The 21,402-nt window shown below is 43.7% G+C and overlaps 2 protein-coding genes across 2 annotated transcripts; one reads left to right on the top strand and one right to left on the bottom strand.

The window, feature by feature from the left end:
- Positions 1-288: 288 nt before the first annotated feature.
- On the top strand, positions 289-12,633 carry LOC122050559 (zinc finger CCCH domain-containing protein 56-like). The gene is made up of 2 exons (XM_042611454.1): positions 289-1,087; positions 12,325-12,633. Exons 1-2 carry the CDS (start codon positions 289-291, stop codon positions 12,600-12,602), a joined length of 1,077 nt encoding a protein of 358 aa, XP_042467388.1. The 3' UTR covers positions 12,603-12,633.
- Positions 12,634-12,929: 296 nt separating this feature from the next.
- On the bottom strand, positions 12,930-18,388 carry LOC122052237 (mitochondrial carnitine/acylcarnitine carrier-like protein). The gene is made up of 3 exons (XM_042613676.1): positions 18,106-18,388; positions 15,009-15,400; positions 12,930-13,654 (listed from the first exon to the last, which is right to left on the bottom strand). Exons 2-3 carry the CDS (start codon positions 15,398-15,400, stop codon positions 13,159-13,161), a joined length of 888 nt encoding a protein of 295 aa, XP_042469610.1. The 5' UTR covers positions 18,106-18,388; the 3' UTR covers positions 12,930-13,158.
- Between the last annotated feature and the right edge of the window lie 3,014 nt (positions 18,389-21,402).

Here is a 21,402-nt window from a genome sequence, read left to right on the forward strand (position 1 = left end):
GTCGTTAAAATTGGAATTCCGTTTAAAAGACGAGCCGCCACCCGTTTGAGTTCCTCCTAGGGTTTCGGCGACCTCTTCTTCCCTATTTCGGATACCTGATCGCCAAATCGGGCTTCTTCCACTGCTAGATTTCCCCAATTCTGATCTCCCATCATCGGAAACGGCGTTCAATTGGTGAATCTGTTGTCGAATCCCTTTTTCTCTCACTTTACGGGTTTTTTTTCGACTCTGGTGGTCGAAAGTTGCAATCTTGATCTCTGTCTCTTTGCGATTTGGCTCGCATGCACGATGGATTACGGCGGTGGAGCTGCGTATCCTGAAAGCAACGCCATCGCCATCATTCCAGACCCATCCGGCCCTCCCAGCCGCGATTCCTGGCCGCCGCCGGCGAGCGACCAGCTCGTGTGGGCGACGGACGAGGACTACCGTGCTTGGGGTGGCGACCTGTTGGGTGACAACAGCTTCAACTCTGCCTACGATGGCCGCCAGTCCCGGTCTCGAGCTGGCAGCGAACAGCCTCCTGGCAAGCGGCCTCGGATAGGAGATTCGCAGGGTGGCAATAGGAATGCCAGCTCCAAAACCATTGGGAAGATGTTCTTCAAGACCAAGCTTTGCTGTAAGTTCCGGGCAGGGACCTGCCCCTACATCACAAACTGTAATTTTGCTCATGGGATCGAGGAGCTCCGGAAGCCACCTCCCAACTGGCAGGAAATTGTGGCAGCTCATGAGGAGGGTTCGGAGCCGCCATTCCCGATAGAGGAACGCCACAATTCCACCATTGGTTCGTCGATCGCAACAGGGGAGTCAGAGAGATCGTATAAGGGAAGACGATGCAAGAAGTTCTACACAGAAGAGGGGTGCCCTTATGGGGATAGTTGCTCATTCATGCATGATGAGCAATCTAAGTCTCGCGAGAGCGTTGCTATTAGCCTGTCACCAGCAATTGGAGGTGGCGGCGGATGCGGGGGTGGAGCGGCTGTGGTGGCTCTAAAGCCGTCGAATTGGAAGACGAGAATCTGCAACAAGTGGGAGATGACAGGATACTGCCCATTTGGCACTAAGTGCCATTTTGCTCATGGCGCTGAAGGTATGCCAATTCATCTTGTTTCTTCTAACTTCACTAGTAGATACAAAAGAAACCATGTTTATTCGAGAAGGAAAGTGATTCTTTGATTTCGGTGGAAGTAAAACAAAGTAAGCTGGCTTAAACTTGCCTCCTTACTTCCTTTCTCTCGTTCGATTTCAAGTTAGCTTCGAAAGTTTGTCAATTCAGTCTTTGTTATGTTCCTTTCTCATTACCTGCTTAAACATTAAGCCATAGTAGAAATGTAGAGAAAATATTGAATGCACAGTATTCTTTGATTGTTACTGACCCTGTCTGAAAATCGTGGAGACGGAAAGCTGGGGATGTGGCTGCTGCGTTGATCAGATGTAGACCACGTAACACTCTGCAACAGATGAAACGTCAGTGTTGAGCCAAGGAAGGGGTCCCGACGTTGGCCCTCCGATGCTCAAGTCAGTCACCAAAAAGAAGAAAAAGGTGGAGCAACATCGTGAATTGTGAATAACGTGTACCTCCGCCGGTGTACAGATCTCCCTTTATATAATGCCCTGGTGGGCGACGTGCGCACTTTTCAAGGCATGAGTACGTTCTCCCATTGATCACGGACACGTTCTCCAATTGGTCTTAGACACGTGGTCATGGCATGTTCTCACATTGGTCGCGGACACATTCTCCAATTAGTCTTGGACACGTTGTCATGGACACGTTCTCCAATCGATCTTGGACACGTGGTCATGGACACATTCTCCAATCGGTCCTGAACACGTGATCATGTAGGGATGTCAAAAATGAAATCAACCCGACGACCCAACCCGAGTCGACCCGAAAAAAATCATGTTTGGATTGGACATTTTCGAGTTTGGGTCGGGTTTGGGTTGGAGAGTCAAAAATTTTCTGGTTGGGTTGGGTCGGGTTTGGATTGACCCAGGTTGACTCGAGTTGACCTAAATATAGAGTTTAGTAAGTTTCTTTTGGTTAAATCGAATTTTATTTTAAAAATTAAGATGTTTTTATGTATATTAATATCATATTTGTATGATAATGATGGAGTATTGAGATAAAAGTGAAGAATTATACGAAAATAGCCAAAAAAAAGTTGTTTTGAATCGGATTTTCGGGTTATCCGGTTCGGGTTCGGGTTTGGATTAGTTGGGTTTGGGTTTAGGGTTTTGGGTTGAACTCGGGTTCGGGTCGGGTTCAGGTTGGGTTAAAAAAAAGAAACTCAATTCGACCCAACCCGACCTACCCGAATTGACACCCTTATGGTTATGGACACGTTCTCTAATTGGTCGTGGGCACGCCCTTCGATTTGTCGTCATATGATCCACTTGTTGACCATGCCCCTTGTCGACAACACTATCTCCCAAAAGGACATTGAGATATACGATGATGATCTTGCTACTCGGCCGAGCGGGATAGCCGCTTGGCTGGGGACTCCTCCACTTGGTCGGCCTCGACTGGTCTTCTTTGCGGTGAATGGGTATAGGAGACTGTCGCCTTCTGATCGGACAAGCGCTTCGGTCTCCTAATGTTCTACCGCTTTGTACTGAGCGTATGACAATCTTACCATACTATTCTGAGCTAGACGGGCGGTCAACTCGGCCAAGCCTGTTGCCGATCGGACATTGTCTGCCCAACTGGCCCTTGTAGTTGACCTCTGCTCGGCCATCGTAGACGAGCCCTTTGACACTGGGCATTGACCACCTTGACAGTTGATCCGTACTGAGCGAGCCCCCTTTTATCACCGCATCACAAGCCTTCCCCTCAGGTCTAGTCGAAGGAAGTTGCAAGTCCGACTTACTAGACAAATAGTGTCTTTGGTAGCCTCCACGTCCGATCGGACCATCTGTGCTTTCGAGGTTTTGATCGGCTTACCTATCTTCGCCGTTCGACTTTATTTCGCTGCCCTGGGTTGGTAGTTGTTGTCATAATGGCTGACACCCTCCAAATTTCTAGGAAATCATTCAAATCCTTGATAATTATGGCCGAGCATGCGACCATACTTTTTAATTAAGCCTCATTAATGCCTTCCAGTAGTCGATTGCCACGTGTCCGACTTTCTGTCGCCGTACGTTTGACGTGACAGGCGGATATCTGTTGGTGATGTGACAGACACCTTTTCGAATTCTACGGTCAGATTTCATCCTAATTTTGTGCAACCCTTGATCGGACGGTTGTGGACGATCGACCACGAGGTTTATAAACCTCCCTTTGCTAGCCGTCGTCTTCACCGTGCATTGCGCCTTCCTCTTCGAGTGGTTTCGACGATGTTTCTTCTCCTCTTCTTCTCCGACGACCTTTCTCAGTAAGGTTCTTCTCTCTTTCCTTTGTTAAATCCATGTGTTGTTTCTTCCTAATTTCTTTTTTCGATGGCTACTTCTTCACATCTCCTTGTGCCCGTCCTTGGGCTTTGGTTTGATGAGGATGACATAGAAAAGATAAAGTCCACATACCATTTTCCCTATGCTTATCAAGTTGCTATTCCCTCCGCTTACGACCGGCCACATGAACCTCCCGCAGGCTTACTTCCATTTTTTAAGGACCAGTTTAGCTTAGACATTCAATTTCCAGTTTATCTCTTCTTTTCTGTCGACTGTAAATACTTCCACATTTTCCTACATCAGTTAATGTCGAACTCCTTTAGGTTGCTGTGCGGGGTAGTGGTTCTCTTCCGCCTGTACGACCTTCCCTTGATGCCTCGGGTCTTTCATTACTTCTATTACCCTAAATTGTCCGAGTCGAGGACCTTCTTGTTCCAAGGCTAAGTGAGCTCGGTCTTTTTTGATAAAATGCCGACCTCCAATAAGCATTGAAGGAAATACTACTTCTTCGTTTGTTTTCCCGAGCGGCCTGACTTCCCGACTGGTTGGCAAATGGAAGTGATGAATCCTCTGTCGCTCGGGCGGTATCGAAGCCGATAAGACTATCTCCAAGCGGCGTCCAGTTTGACCGGTCAGAAGTATCACATTCATCGGTTGCTGTTGGAGGGCGTCCTGTATATGTTTGGCTTGAGCTTCATTCGAACGTGGCTTCCATCCAGCCTAGGTATGCTCTTTTTTCTCTTCATCTTTGAATTTAACTAATTTTGCTTTCTTTTTTGCAGCCCGCATCATGTTGAAGGCACGTCTGGCCGACAAGAACAGGCTTGCGGACGTCGAGATCAACGTCGCAGGGGTGGCCGAACTGGAGAGTCACGACCTACGACCACGAAGATCTGCTCGACAAAGTTGAAGGAGTACACGTGTCGGCCAGCGAGGGTGGAGGAAGTCAGACTGCGATTGGTACAACCGACCTTCCTCCCGAACGATCTTCGATGCTGTCGATCGCGGTGGCTTCAGAGTCAGCCACATTCGGCGAGCCTCTGACACGACGCAAGAGGCGTCGTGGGGAAGTTTCCTCCTGGTCAGCCACTTCCACCCTGCAAACCCCCGCCCGCACCGGTTCTCGTCCATCATCCGAGAGGAGTGAGACATCGACGCCTACACTTCCTGAGCAGGACGTTGCAGTGTTCCATACTTCCCTATCCTTTGACCGGACGCCCTCGCTCTCCGGGCTATCGTCAGGGACTATCTGTGCGCCGTCGATTGCCTTTATGCTATCGCAATCCTCACCGATTGCACAAGTATCCATCATTCGACCGTCCCCAACGCCTAAGTCCACGGGCAGACGATTTCAGAGCCTTCTGGTCCGAACGGCTAGAGACAAATAACGACCATCATCCACTTGCCTACTGACGAATGACACAGTCCGGGCGACATCACGTCCCGCACCCTCGAGCACCAGATTCAGATTCAAGGGTCGTTAGTCTAAGTGTGGGTCGACGCTAGGGCCCGCGCTACGGTCATCTCACCTGAGGAGCTTGCGAACAGCCATACCCAGTATAGCTTACTCCTTTCTCGATCATTAGTGTAACTAGTCTAAGAGACATCCAAATGCTCATTCCAGAATAAGTCGAACGACTATATCATAGCGACGTGTCTCTGCTTTGGCCACTGTTCGACCTTTTAACTTAATTGAGGGCTTTATGTAAGCCACTCGGTCTCATTCATCGTCGACTCGGTTTTAGAGTCGTCGCTCGACTATTATTTATCGTAGACTCGAGTTTATAGCCGTCGCTCGGCTGTTGAAGGCGTAAACGAGGGTTTATAGTCTTCGCTCGACTATTGAAATAGACTAGAGTTTAAAGTCGCCGCTCGACTGTTTAAGAAGACAGGGGTTTAAAGTTGCCTCTTGACTGTTGACGTAGACAGAGGTTTAAAGTCGCCGCTCAACTTTTAACTTGGCTAAACGACACAAGTGTTTAGAACACTTAGGATTTTTATTCATTGTCTTCTTGCATCCATAAGACATATACTTACACAAGTACATTCGGATTTAACCACACACTTCTCACCCAACCTTATATGGTTGGAGATGGTTCGTGCTCCAAGGCCGCTCGAGCTTTCTCTCATCCTGGTCCTGTAGGTAATAGGGTCCCGAGCGGAGCTTCTGAGTGACTTTAAAAGATCCTCCCCATGGAGCCTCCAATTTGGTGACGTCGTCGACTGCCTTCACTCTTTTCCAAACCAGGTCGCCGACTTGAAATGACCTTAGGATCACCCTCTGATTGTAGTTTTGCTTCATGTGTTGTTTGTATGCCATCAGTCCGACGGCGGCCTTATCCCACACTTCGTCCACCAGGTTGAGCTCCATGAGCCTCCGCTCAGTGTTTCCATCGTCGTAGAGTTGCACTTGATTGGATTCTACTCCGGCTTCCACTGGAACTATTGTCATACACCAGGTGGAAGGGTGTGATGTTAGTCGCCTCTCTTGGTGTGGTACGATGAGCCCACAAGACGCTTGAGAGCTCATTGACCTAGCTGCCTCCAGCATGGTCTTAGTATGGTCGAGCCGAGCCCGTAAACCTCCAAGGATTTCCCGGTTGGTGACTTCCGCTTGGTCGTTGCTCTGAGGATAGGCTACTGAGGTGAAAGCCTATGCAATGTCATATCCCTCGCATCGGTCCTTAAGTCTCCATCCGGCGAACTGTCTCCCGTTATCTGAGATAAGCCGACGAGAGATGTCGAACCAACATAGGATATTCTGCCATATGAACTTGATGCCCATGTGTTTGGTTATCTTGGTTAGCGACTCGACCTCCACCTACTTTGAGAAATAATCTACTGCGACAAGTAGAAATCTGCGTTGCACGGTTGCCATTGGAAATGGTCCAACGATATCCATGCCCCACTGGTCGAATGGACAAGACACCTTGGATGCCTTCATCTCCTCAGTTTGTCGGTGTTGGATGTTGTGATATTTTTTACACGATAAGTAGGTGACCACTGTCCGAGCGGTATCATCTTGAAGTGTGGGCCAAAAATATTCTGCCAACAAGATCTTTCAGGCCAGCGATCTGCCGCTCGGATGATTTCCGCAGGAGCTCTGATGCACTTCTTGAAGGATGTACTCGACGTCCTCCGATCTGACACACTTGAGCAACAACCTTGAGAAAGGTTTTTTATATAGCTGGTCTCCGATCAGAGTGAATCGTCCGACCCTCTTTTTCAACAAGCGAGCTTCTTCCTAATCGGTTGGAGTGCTACCCGATCGAATGAACTCTATCAATGGGCTCCTCCAGTCACTCAGGAAGTTTATTCCATCCATCCTGTCGATGCACACCACCAGTGAGACTTGCTTGATCGGCTGCTCTATCACGATCGGTGACAATGAACTGGCTAACTTAGCCAACTCATCCGCGATTTGGTTGTTCGATCGGGCGATCTTTTGTATAACAACTTCTTGGAAGTTTACCTTCAACTTCTCAAAAGCTTCTGCATATAGCCTGAGTCGGAAGCTGTTTATTTCAAACACCCCCAATAGCTGTTGAGTGGCTAATTAAGAATTCGAGAGGATGATGACTTTTGTAGCTCTGACGTGCCGAGCCGCCTGCAAGCCGACTATTAAGGCCTCGTACTCGGCTTCATTGTTTGTAGCCCGATAGTCTAGTCGCATGGACAGTTGCATCCTGTCCTCCCGAGGCGAAATCAAGAGAATGTCAATCCCGCTACCTTGCCGAGTGGATGATCCGTCTACATATATTTTCCAAGTCACATCTGGCTCGGCGTTCTAGACCTCAGTGACAAAATCTGCTAAGGTCTGGGCCTTGATCGCCGTCTTGGGCTGATATTGTATGTCGAACTCACTCAGCTCGGTTGTTCATTTGATCAGCCGTTCGGATACCTTTGGGTTAAGAAGGACTTTTTCCAAGGTACTGTTGGTCATCACGACGATCATATGTGATAGGAAGTACGGATGGAGTCTCCAGGCGACGAGTATTAGCGCGTAAGTCAATTTTTCGAGACAGGTGTAGCAAAACTCTTCATCTTTTAATATATGACTCGGAAAATATACAGGCTGTTGCTTAGAGCCATTTTGGTGCACCAACGCCGAGCCAACCACATACTCGGTGGATGACAGGTAAATCATTAGCGGCTCGCCAGCGATGGGCTTGGCCAATACAGGCAAGGAGGTAAGGTACTCCTTGAGATCTTCTAGTGTCTTGGCGCATTCCACGTCCGACTGGAACTTAGTCGCTTGACGCAGTATCTTGAAGAACGGGTCTCTGGTCGGATGACTTGGAGATGAACCTTGATAGCGCGGTGATCCGTCCGGTCAGCCGTCGGGCCTCCTTCAAGTTACGGGGCGGGGACATGTCCTGTAGCACCTTCACATTGCTCGATTTCATCTTGATCCCTCGTTCGGTGATGATGTATCCAAGGAAACGACCGCTCTTCGCTCCGAACAGACACTTGTTTGGGTTCAGCTTTATTCTATATGCTCTCAGAGCTTGGCAAGTTTCTTCGATGTCTGCACAAGGTCAGCGGCTCAAAGGGATTTTATTAATGTCATCGACATATACCTCCATATTACGGTCGATCTGCCGGCGAAACACCTTGTTCATCAGTCTTTAGTAGGTGGCGCCGACATTCTTTAATCCAAACGGCATGACATTGTAGCAATAAATTCCATCTGCAGTGATGAAGCTGACCTTCTTTTGATCCTCTCGAGCGAGCGATACTTGGTGGTAACCTTGATATGCGTCGAGCATGCAGATCAACTCACAACCCGCCGTGTAGTCCACTATCTGGTCTATCTTGGGTAGGGGATAGAAGTCCTTCGAGCAAGCCTTGTTCAGATCACGAAAGTCGATGCAAACTCGCCATTAGTTGCCCAGCTTGGAGACCAGCACGACGTTGGCGAGCCAGCTGGTAAACTGAACCTCGCGGATGTGGCTGGCTTCAAGCAGTTTTTCTATCTCCGCTCGGATGATCTGGTTATGCTCTGCATTGAAGTCCCTATTCTTTTGTTTCATAGGCCAAGCGTCTGGTCGGACGTGAAGCTCGTGTTGAGCTATTCTTGGCGAGATGCTCGGGAGCTCGTGGGTCAACCAAGTGAACACGTCGCGGTTTCGCCTAAGGAAAGTGACTAGCTCTGCCTTCTTCTCCTCTGTCAGGTCGGCAACGATGAAAGTGGTGGCCTTCGATCGGCTAGGATGAATCTGGACTTCCTCCTTTTCCTCATAGACCAGCGCGGGAGGTTCTTCCCTGATGGCGTTCACTTCCAAGCGCAGGGCCTTCCGCGCGGCTCTTGCTTCGAACTTGACTATCTCAACGTAGCATCGCCAAGCGGCCAGCTGATCACCTTTAACTTTGCCCACCTTGTTGTCCACCGGAAACTTGATATTCTGGCAGAAAGTGGACACCACCGCTCAGAACTCGTGAAGGGTCGGTCGACCCAATATGACATTGTAGGCGGACGATGCATCCACTACAATGAAGTTTGTGGTCCTTGTCCTCTTAAGCGGCGCCTCTCCAAGTAATATGACCAGCCGTGCCTAGTCGATCGATAATTCTTCATTGCCGGTGAACTCGTAGAGCGGGGTTGTAATTTGCTGCAACTCGCTTCATTCAATTTGTAGCTAGCCAAACGCCTTCTTGAATATAATATTCACCGAGCTTCTTGTATCAACAAAGGTTTGGTGAATAGTATAATTAGCTATTACCGCTCGGATGATCAGGGCGTCGTCCTGATGTATCTCAACTCCCTCCAGGTCTCGGGGGCCGAAACTGATCTTAGGCCCCTCGGCCTTCTCCTTGCTGCATCCGACAGTATGTATTTCTAGGTGCCAGGCATGCGACTTCCTCGCTCGGTTAGAATCACCGTCGGTCGGCCCTTCGGCGATCATTCCAATCTCTCCCCGAGCGACGTTGTTTCGGTTCTCCTCCTCCCGGACCGAGGTCCTAGTTTGCTCAGCAGGAACTCGAGCGGGACTTGTGTTATTTTTCCTTTGAGGCTGATGATGACGTCGCTTAGGCGCCGCTCAATCGTCATCTTGCCACTCCGCTGATCGGCACCTCTTATGCCGATCGGGTGATGGTGACTAGCGTCGATATCCTCGAGGAGCCGGTCGGCTCATAATTAGCATCAGATTGTAGCAATCGCGGGTGATGTGCGTTGCCGACTGATGGAACGAGCAAAACATTGACGTCCATACCTTTCCCTTCGCCGCCTTTGGCTGACTGGCTGATACATGTTGCATGGCCTGTGTTCGAGGCTCCTGGTGTTGCTGCGCTCCTCCCGATCGGGGCCCCTTGGGTGGTTGATGACTGCTTGGTGGTCGCCGCTTAGGCGCTTCTGCGGACTCGCTCGACGCCTCCTTTCTTCTTGTTGCTTGGGCCTCTTTCACGTTTATGTACTCTGTGGCTCTCCTGAGCAGGTGGTTGAAGTTCTTCGGTGGCCTTCGGATGAGTGAGCGGAAGAACTCTCATTCGGTGAGCCCCTGGGCGAAGGCGTTCATCAATATTTCCGAGGAGACCGATGGAATATCCATGGCTACCTGGTTGAAGCGCTTAATGTAGGCTCTCAGTACCTCCTTGGGCCCTTGTTTTAAGGAAAATAGGTTAATGCTTGTTTTCTGGTAGTGGCGGTTATTGGCAAAGTGATGTAAGGATGCCGCTCGAAAGTCTTTGAAGCTATGAATCGAGCCGATCGACATTCGTCTGAACTAGCACTGCGCTGACCCAGAAAGTCTAGTGAGGAAGACCCGACACTTCACCCCGTTGGTGTACTGATAAAGTGTGGTCGCATTATCAAATTGCCAGGTTGTCGTCTGGATCGGTCGTTCTATTATACTCACCGATCGTCAACGGAGTGTAGTACTTTGGCAGAGGGTCGTCCAAGATTCCCTGAGAAAACTGTTGATTGATCCACTCAAGTGAATCATCATTCCTTGGTGCTTTCCCTTTACGTGCGTTCCGAAGTGATGCGTCATTCGGAGAGGATCCTCGTTCCTTATTCACTAAGCCTACCTCCTCTGCTGGAGTGTGGAATAGTGCTCGATGGAAGGGGATCAGCGTGTGGGGTGCGTCTCCGTATGCGTCGGTCGGCTTCTTGCTCTGTCCCCGAACGAATACATGATTCGCTTGGTCTCCATATCTGGCTGGATGACCCGCTGCTGAGGCCGCGAGCTCTTGTACATGGCGATCGACCAGCGCCTGTTGTTGTTGTTGCTCCACTATTTTTACCGCTCGAGCTTGTATCAGCATATCCAACTCCTTTGTTAAAGTAATCGTGGCGAGTCGTCCAGCGTCCTCCTTCAATATGATCCTGTCCGAAAATCATGGAGACGGAAAACTAAGGATGTGGCTGTTGCGTTGATTGGATGTAGACCACGTTCCGCTCTGCAACACAAGAAATGTCAGTGCTGAGCCAGGGAAGGGGTTCCCGGCGTTGGTTCTCCGACGCTCAAGTCAGTCACCGGAAAGAGGAAAAAGGTGGAACAACAGTAGATACAGGCGTGCATCGTGAATAACGCGTACCTCTACCGGTGTACAGACTCCTCTTTATATAATGCTTTGGTGGGTAATGTGCGCGCTTTTCGAGGCATGAGCACGATTTTCTATTGGTCGCGGATACATTCTCCAATTGGTCCTGGATACGTCGTCATGGACACGTTCTCCAATCAGTCCTGGACACGTGGTCATGGACATGTTCTCCAATTGGTTGTGGGCACATCCTCCGATTTGTCGTCGTACGATCCGCCTGTTGACTATGTCCCATGTCGGCAGCACTATCTCCTAAAAGGACATTGAGAGATACGACGATGATCCTGTTACTCGACCGAGCGGGGTAGCCACTCGGTTGGGGACTCCTTCACTCGGTCGGCCTCGGCTGGTCTTCTTTGCGACGATTGGGTATAGGAGATTGCCTAGCCTCCTGATCGGACAAGTGCTCCAGTCTCCTAGTATTTTGTCGCTCCGTACTGAGTGTCTAGCGATCTTACCATACTATTCTGAGTTAGACGAGCGGTCAGCTCGGCCAAGTCTGTTACCGATTAGACATTGTCTACCCCCTTTGTAGTCGACCTTCGCTCGACCACCGTGGGCGAGTCTTTTAACACCCAGGCGTTGACCATCTTGACTTTAACTCCCACCTTGGCAGTTGACCCGTACCGGGCAGGCCCTCCTTTTATCACCGCATCAGTTACTAATGCGATTTGCAAAAGGATGGAGGGATTGAGAGGTCTTATATAGAATATAAATAAGATGGTTAAATTTCTTTGTGATTATAAAGTTTCTCTAAGACTTAAAAGAAAGTTTTACAAAATAGCAGTTAGACTAGCTATGTTATATGGAGCAGGATAAGAAATGAAAATATTAGAGAGAAAGTCGGGGTCGGGAGACATGTTTAAGATGGTACGGTATGTACTTAGACTATCAATAAATACTTCAATTAGGAAATATGAAATTATGACAAATATTTAAATCAAAAGAGAAAGAGGAAGAGGAAGATAAAAAAAATTTGATTATCAATAATAAAGTTTAATAAAATTTATTTAAATATAAATGATCATATAGTAAGAGATAGAGCCTAATAATATAGAAGAATCTATATAGTGGACTTCACCTAGTGAGATAAGACTTGTTTTTTTTATATTTATTGTATCAATGAGTTTATATAAGCTCTTGATGTGGAAAATTTGCTGTGGGTAAATATGCATTAGATATTTGTGATTGTGTACTGTAGTTTAAAACACTCGAATTAGAAGAACCCATGTGCATCAGTATTTTTGGAGTTTAGTTTCAGAATACCAAATTTTGAATATGTGAGGTGCCATTTGATGGTGTAGCATCATTAAGTGTTAGATCTGTTCATGTTTCTTTGCCGTCTTTCTTCTTCTTTTTGATCCTTTTTGTTCATGCGCAACTCTGTAAATGCAGAATTGCATCGATATGGTGGGGGGATTGTGGATCCCGAAGGTAGAGATGTCTTACCTGCTCCAGACACACAGCAAGCCGGGTCGTTAGCTAAGGCTACGGCGGATGCTTCCCTAGGTTCGAATGTTTTGGTTCCCCTCGCAGACACACATCACATTGGCGTGCCTTCACAGAGATTCTCTAGTGTTGTACAGAGACAGGGACAGAGGTCTATGGAGAAATGGAAAGGCCCGAACAAGATTAGTAAGATTTACGGAGATTGGATCGATGACTTCGAATAGAACCGCGATCATAATTACAGGTCAACTATTTTTTTCCCCTAATTTACTTGTGATGCCGAATAACTTGGCATGGTTTTATGTTTGCAATAATCTACTCTTGAGCTTTCATTTACTGAAACTCCTTCGCTCTAATAAAAATACTAGAGCAATGTTTTTAACAGCAGTGCTCATCTTCGTCTGTTATCGAGCAGGTTCTGTAAGTCTCTTGTTTTCATGGATGATGTGTTGCGAGTGTTTGATCTTGTTATGATTAAGCGTCTGATGCTGCTTCATTAGCCTTTAAATTTTCATTCTAAGACATGATGGATATTGTTCAAAGAGAACAGATGAGAGATTGAATTGTCTTCAATTTCTGAATTAACCGATCAAAACATCCGATTCAATGACACCAAGTCCAACCACCACGAAATTGGCTCAGTAGAACATACTGCAAGAAAAATGCTTGTCTAATAGCAGAAATAAGCATGCAGAAAATAAAGCAGCTCTGAGGAGCATAAATCTGAACTTCCATTCGATCATGTCTTTTCGATGAGATTAGGGCGACTTGTCAACGAGATCAACTGAGGCTCGATCTGGTCATTTCATATGCCAAGAAACAGACTGCATTTGCAGGAACACTTCGAGCCATGGCTGGTCCGAAGCCTCTGTATAGACCCTTGATTCCTTCTGAAGCTAGAATTTTCCTGAAGGCATCAATGGAGCTAGAGTACTTTGGTTTCTTGTAGTCATCGACCTGGATAACGCTCTTGACAACATCAGTCGGGTAGACAAATAGCCAGAAGGATGCGCCACTGAGGCCCCCAGCAAGCATCAAAGAACCCTTGCTGAGTCCTGAAGTGTCTAGGCCTCCTGCAAGGTGCTGCTTGAGGCCTTCATAGACACCAAATACAACAGCGTTCCCAGGAAGTTCGCGTGCCATGGTTGGAACCATGCCCTTGAATAAGCCTTTAAAGCCGGCTTCATGGACAACATGCCTTGCCACATCCATCGGCCCTGCATACTTCACTACCGAAGCAGCAGATGAGACTGCTAAAGCACTCTGTGCTTGCAACCTGTTCAAAGTGTCCAAAAGAAGACAGAGTTACTCCAGGTTCGATAGTCTTAATAGTTTCTCTTCACATGCATATCTATTCCTTTTCTTTCGAGGAAGGACTAAATCAAAGACCTAAAATCATCGTAAAATGAGCTCCATATATAAGCATCATCGAGAAATTAGGTTAGGTTTACAGGTATTCGGAGAGAAGATGAACAAAATAGGAGATTATTTGATTACTTCGATGTAAAATAGAACAAATATGATTACTTGGGAGAAAAAAAAAGAGGAAGCTCCGGTAAGGTCAGCTTTTCATCCAAAACAGCTTGATTCGAGCACAAGAAAGAACTTGCAAGCAAGAACTAAAACAGGTATGCACAACGGCTTACCATATAGGCTATCAATTATTAGGGTTGTAAACAAGTCAAGCCGAGCCGAGCCGAGCTTTGAGGTGTTCAAGCTTGTTTGATAAGGTAACTAAGCCGGGCCAAGCTTAAAATGACCCAAGCTTTTGAAATGAGTGTTCAAGCTTGGCTTGGTCTATTTTTTATGAGCTTGAGCTTGTTTGAAACTTGACTTGAGCTTGATTCGTTTAGATGTTATCAAGCTCTCAATTCAAGCTTGGCTTGAGCTTGGTTCGAGCTTGGTTCATTTAAATGTTATCAAACTCTCAATTCAAACTTGTTTGATTGTTAGAAACTTTTAGTTGTTTGATTGGTTATTGAGCTTGATAATTTAAATTTATTTATTTAGTTTATTTTATTGTTTATTTAACATACTGAAAAGAGTTTTATTAATGAATATGGTTTGTGAACATTGTTCACAAACGTTGTTTACGAACGTTAACGAGCTGAACACATATATGTTCAAGCTTGTTTGTTTAGCTTAACGAGTTGTTCAAATTTATTTGTTTAATTAATCTTATGTATATTAAATAAGGGTAGCCTGGTGCACGAAGCTCCCGCCATGCGGGATTTCCGGGAAGGATCCATTGTACGTAGTCTTACCCTGCTTTTTGCAAGAGACTGTTTCCAGGATTCGAACCCGTGATCTTTTGGTCATATGGCAACAACTTTACCATTACGTCAAGGCTCCCCTTCAATTAATCTTATGTATATTGAACGAACATAAACAGACTCTTACCAAGCCGAATACCAAGCTTGTTCACGAACGCTTGGTTCATTTACAACCCTATCAATTATTGCACAAGAAATTCTGGTGAGCTACAAACCATCTCATAACTTTATCTAACACAATAAATAAGATTCGATCAAGACACAAGAAGAACCCGTAAAAATTAATGTGGTGAAGTCCTAAGGAGCAAACAATACAGGAAAAGTAGTAGCATAACGATAAGAGCAAGGATCACAAACCTGCACTTGATCAATTCTGTAGGACAAGCTAGGAAAGAAACTGCAATGCCAGCCCCGAAACCACAAACACCTTGCTGACTCACTGTTAGGGGAGCTCCTGGCTCCGATCTCAATAGCGCCTCCATTTGGCCCCTTGCACTGAACAAAACAGCGTTGAACGCTGCAACAGTTGCAAGCGGAACACCCATCCCTTTGTACAAGCCCCTTGGTCCTTCAGAAGCAACTGTTTGCTTCACCGCATCCATGGCACCGGAGTATTTTGGGGGTCGGCCTGGAAGTGGAGCTGGCTGGCTTTGGAGCTTGACTTTGATAGTGTCGAAAGGATGTCCTACTATCAACTGTGCTATTCCTCCGATAGTTCCTGCAGCGAGATCCCTAGCTACATCCCCCATCTGTCATGAAATTTTCAGAAACTTCAATAATCAAATACAAGCATTCATATAGGTAAGCAAATAAGAGCATCATCAACACCAATACACCAAACTCCGATAATGCTAATAATAGTAAAATTGATCCTGTTTGCATTAGGTTCATAATTTTGTGTGAATAAACTATCACACATATCGCAATGTGAGCCGGGCAGCCTAATCATGTGTTTTTGATGATATACTATTGGAAAGGAAATGAAAAACAAATTAGCCAAAAAAATTGCATTCATAACCTATAAGATGTGAGCTCGAAAGTAAGGGAGGCCTTGATGAAACAGCCATAAACAAGAAGCTAGATCTTCCAACATTTGACAACCTAAGCAATTTTCTATATGCACGTCTAACTTGCAAAACTTCACCACATCCAACCATTTTATTGTAACATTAATACAATTGACTGTTTCCAAACAGTAAATAACAATTGAAGAAAGAAAACCAAGCATTATCTTATCATTTGATGGGACTTCTTCCTATACCTATGAATTACATTGGACGTGGAAATGAAACATTGGAAGAATCCTTTTGGTCTTCCAATATCAATAGGTTAATTGTTTCGCTCCTGTATCTTTCAGAAGGAAAAAAGTTTTCTGAAGTTTCTTTTTTTATCCTATACAGATGAGATCTGATCTACAAGGACCATGATTGGGAATTATTTGATTATCTTTCTTCTTTCTTCGAGGGAAAAGCGAACATAATCAACTTGAATTCAGGACAGCTATTTGAAATCTTAGGAAAAAAGTTGATTTCAATTCCACTGAGATTAGGTACTTCTACATTACCAAACAATGGCATATTAACAAGAAAGAACATTGAGTATTTCATTTGCATGTGATTTTGAAGTTATTTTACATGTGCATGCCCGAATGCCACATCATATAAAATTCTTCAAAAGTGAGTACGATATTCTGAGTTCAATTTTTTAATGATTGATGCTTTGAATCCGTAATGTTTATAATCAGTTTGTATAGTCAATTATATTACAGTAGTTCAGTGACACACTGCACAATCACCCAAAAGATTGCAATTCCAGCATTTATCCTGAAGGATCATTCATAGCAAGGGGAAATGAGAATTCTGGTTCGACCAATCTTCTCGACACCACATGGATGGTTCGCCCAAACATATGCACAATGAAACAGTGTTATCCAAAACTGCCTGTGGTGGCCAGTTCAATATATATATGATAGACTTGACATATCAAGAACTGCAAGGTGCTCATGATAGATTGGGATAACTAATGATACTGTTAGTACCCGACCTACTTTAGGTCTCAGGATACACCTACGTGGCCACATCCTACATGGCCCCATCCTGAGCTAGCCCAATTATCATGTTGAGTCATCATTATCTGAGCTACACTTAGCTGAGCTGCCGAGTTGAGCCAAACTACCGAGTTGGTCCGACCTACCAGCCTGCTTGCCTGCTTGCCTGCTGAGCGAGTCCAATCGGCCAACCTACTGAGCAAATCAGACTTGCCGACCTATCGAGTCGCCAAGTCGTTAGATCGAACCGTTTGAGCCATCCGAGCTCGTTTAACCAGACTTAGCAGACTACAGAGAGACATGGGTCATGATGTGCTTCTCACTTTCCCATGATGTGTTATCCACTTCCCCATTATCTCCAAGGTATCTTGCTCTCTTGCACCTATGAATATGAGGTATATGCTATGTGAAAAAGGGCTGACTCTCATGAATTCCCTCTCTTATTTTTTTTCCTTTTTCCATTATAGTATTTGGGGCATCATGATGATTTAAATATCAGAGAGGCCTCATCGGGAACTCCCTGTGAGCACTCTGACTTCGCAGAGTCAACCACGTTCGAAGAAGAAAGCCTCTTCAGAAATCTCAAAAGCTTCGTCAGTGATTTCAAATGAGGCGGTAGATTTTTGCCACATCAACTACTTTATTGACATTATTGGGGGAAAACCTACCATAACCAATTTTTACAGGTTATCTAGCCATTGCCAGGGAAGATTGGACAGAGAGCTATACAAAGTCTTTTTTTTTTTTTTACAAGTATAAGAACCAAATACAAATTTAGTTAGGATTTATAGTGAAAAATATCTCGGTGAAGAATTGTGTTGTGACACCAACTTTCCCTTCTTTTCTCTCAACCCTTTCGAATTCATTTGTCTATGCCCAAAATCTTGTTCCAAGAATACTTGTGTTTACTTTATACTAATAAAAAAGGATTGCTCTTTTTGATGAGTTATTTGATCCTTTGACCAGACACACAAAATAAAGAGATCCTTTTTGAGTATCTCATGGGATAGCCAGGCACTTCTTGTTACTTGCTGTTTCATGCTTAGCCAAATCGGCATTTCAACAAACAACAAGCGCTCAAACTCCTACCAAACGAAGAACAAAGATCAAGCATTTTCTCCAACAACCAACGATTTGCATTGACACCAAAGAACAACCCGTGTAAACTCACCCCACTTGTCACTTTGCCTTCTCAGTCACCGTGATTTACCTCCATGTTGGTCGGCGGACAGGCGGGGGCGCGTATTCGCCTTTTTGCCACCAAAGAACAAAGAAACCATGATTCGAAAAGCGCAAAAGGATTCTACGATCACCCAGAAAAAGAAAGCGTCGAATCTAAGAAAGCAATGGAACGAGCACAAAGATCGGGGAATGGAGAAACGAGAGCGAAAGGCGAGACAACTTTACCTTGGCGGAAGAACTTCCCGATCCTTTTTCTTCCCCCAAAATCAAAGTTCACGAAGGAAGGCGGCTGCTCGCTAAATCTCATTGATACTCCGCGAAGGAAAAGAAAAGGAAAGCATTGAATAATAAAGCCTTTGAGGACTCCACCTCAGCGCACGAACGGACGAGGACGCAGAAAAATAGGGCACGAGGGAAAGGTATCCGCCGCCATGGCCGTGCGATGGGAGACGACGAATCCAGTCGCGAAGAGCGCAGAGGCGTGGGCTGCGCAGGTAGTCCCGTGCCGTACTGTTATTTGTTTAATTGTGTGTTAGGCCTTGAACTTTCTCAAAACAGTAGGAATTTTAGAAACCAAACCTGATCGAACCAAGAAAAATACTTGAGTATAATTTAGTTACATTAAAAATATGACATAATAATACGACACATAAATAACTAGTAATAAAGAATTTATTGAAAAGTTAAAAATAAGGTCGTTTAGATAATCTAAAAATATCTAAACGAAAGTAAAGGGAGAAAATCTTTAAAAAAAAAATTATGAGGTAATGATGTTACAAAACTTTTAATAGATGGAGAATAAGAAGTTTGTTCAAGATTTCTCAATGTACGAGGACCAATTCTATATATAGTAAATATTTATTATTAGCTCATAAATAATAATGGATGTGGATAATGAATTCTATGCATATAAGATCTGTATCCAATAACTTGATATATAATAACGTTAAGTTAGATCACTTAACAACTCACATGTGAGCTCATCTCAAGAGATATTAAATCTAATAATCTCTCACTTAGGTTATATGTGATTATAGTCAATATGTGAATATAATTTTAGTTGATATTATACATAATGGGTACAAAATACCCCTATAAATAATTTGGTCCATTAACTTTATTAATATATGATTAAAGAAGTCATAGTTACTGTATATGATCGTAGTAAACCCCAATAATTATAATACCAATGTCATTAACTATATATATATCAAGATGTGGATGTATAGATGGAAATTGCATGAAGAATGATCAGCATATGTCAATTTCTAAACTGTTCCTAAAGTGACGTCAAAAGATATCAGATCATATTTGCAAATATTTTATATTAAACTGCAAGAGCAAATCATGATCCAAACTTTATGATTCCAAAAAGGAATCTATATCACATTTACAAATACCAAATGTAAACAACAACAATAAATCATGATATTATATTTCAGAATGTCAAATAAACAAAGTCCCATGAATGATTTGAACTTTAAGTGCATACAATAATCAAAACAAAAATGTTTATCTTTATTAATAAATATAGAGCAATAAAATAAATATAGACTCTCATTAGATGAGTTCTTCTATAAGAAGGACTTTCATATCCACAACATGCACATAAAACATCTTAGGTACCAAGCCTTTGATGAGTGGATTGGTCAACATAGAATCTATGCTGATGTGCTCTTTCATGGCCTGACGACTCTGAACTCTTTCTTTAACCTCTAAAAACTTGATGTTAATGAGCTTGAACTTCGATGAAGTATGGTTATTCTTGGCATAAAGTTCTACAGTTTTATTATCACAATAGATCCTCAGTGATTTGTCAATGTCATCAACGATCTGCAATATTGTGATAAAGTTCTGCAGCCAAATTCTGTGATTTGATGATTCGTAGGATGCTTCCAACTCTACCTCCATAGTAGAAGTTGTTAGAATGTATACTAAAAGTCTAGCTTTTTGTATAAACCTTTATTTTGAAATAAGAATTACATTGGTCAAATGTCTACATTTATATGTTAAATATAGTTGTTCATTTAATTTATATTGAAGAGAACATGGTGTGTAGTGTCACACAGAAGATCATGTTATCAGTTCCTTATAAATTATAAATAGTTGTGCACAACCAAGATGGAATGGGACAAACCATTGGAATGATTGTAGTATAATTTGGTATTAGTTTATCTTGACTATAAAATTATACTAGTACACTCTGAGTGTATTGAGCAGGACCATTTGAGGTTGTTCTTTTTATACTGACTGTAAAAAAGAACAGGACCTCTGTTATTATGGAAGTGCGTACTTTTAATCATGATATAATAACAAACATGTATACTTAATATTTATTTCTTTAATTTATCAAAGGGTGAGATTTAGTTCGTTAAATCAATAGGCCCGATAAGTTGGGAAATGATATTATTTATATGGTGTGTTGTTGATTATAGAATGAAACTGTGTCCTAGTGATCTAGGTTGGTGATGTCCCCTTGAGGAGTTCATAAGGATTGTCATGTAAACCCTACAGGTGGACTTAGTCCGACATGACAATAAAGTTGAGTGGTACTACTCTTGGAGCTAGATATTAATTAAGTGAGTGTCAGTAACTCGTTTAATTAATGGACATTAGATATCTTAAATACAAGGAGTTTAACGCATTCATGATAAGAAGGAGCCCATATTGTAATTTGGGAATGGTGCGGTAGCTCAATGATAACTCTTTAGTGGTATGAGTTATTATTGATGAACTTGAGTTGGGTGTTCGGAGTGAACACGAGAAGCTCAAGCTCATTGGGAGACCAAAGTCAATTCCTCCTCTAGGTTCCTATTGTAGTCTCTCATATAAAGTCTTATATCCACCCGAAGCCTAGCTTCTTAAAGCCTAAGATAGGGTCAGCCAAGCCTTGCTTGGTGTCCAAGCAAGGGGTCGACCAAGCTAAACTTTGAGCCCAAGCTAGGGTCGGCCAAGCCTTGCTTGGTGCCCAAGCAAGGGGCCGGCCACACATGAAAAAGGAAGTTTTATTTTTTTGTAAAATCTTTCCTTTTATAGAGATCCATTAAAAGGATTTAAAAGGATGATTTTAATTATAAAACTTTTCTTTTTTAGATTGGTCACAAAAGGAAATAAAAGGAGTTTTTATCTTATTAAATCTTTTCTTTTATAGAGATCCATTAGAACTTAGAAGAATTTAAAAGGATGATTTTAATTATAAAACTTTCCTTTTTTAGATTGGTCACAAAAGGAAATAAAAGGAGTTTTTATTTTGTTAAATCTTTCCTTTTATAGAGATCCATAAAAGGGATTTAAAAGAGAGATTTTAATTATTGAAATATTTTCCTTTATAGACATCTACAAAAGGATTTAAAAGAGATATTTTAATTTTATAAAATATTACTTTTATAGTTATTCACAAAAGGGATTTTAAAAGAGAGATTTTAATTTTTGTTTAAAATCTTTCTTTGTTTGATGAAGAAGGTTATTGCCGGCCATAATAAAGGAATTAAAGGAAGTTTTAATTTTGTTTTAAAATTTTTC

Source organism: Zingiber officinale, chromosome 3A (genome assembly GCF_018446385.1).
Source record: "Zingiber officinale cultivar Zhangliang chromosome 3A, Zo_v1.1, whole genome shotgun sequence".
NCBI classification, from domain to species: domain Eukaryota; kingdom Viridiplantae; phylum Streptophyta; class Magnoliopsida; order Zingiberales; family Zingiberaceae; genus Zingiber; species Zingiber officinale.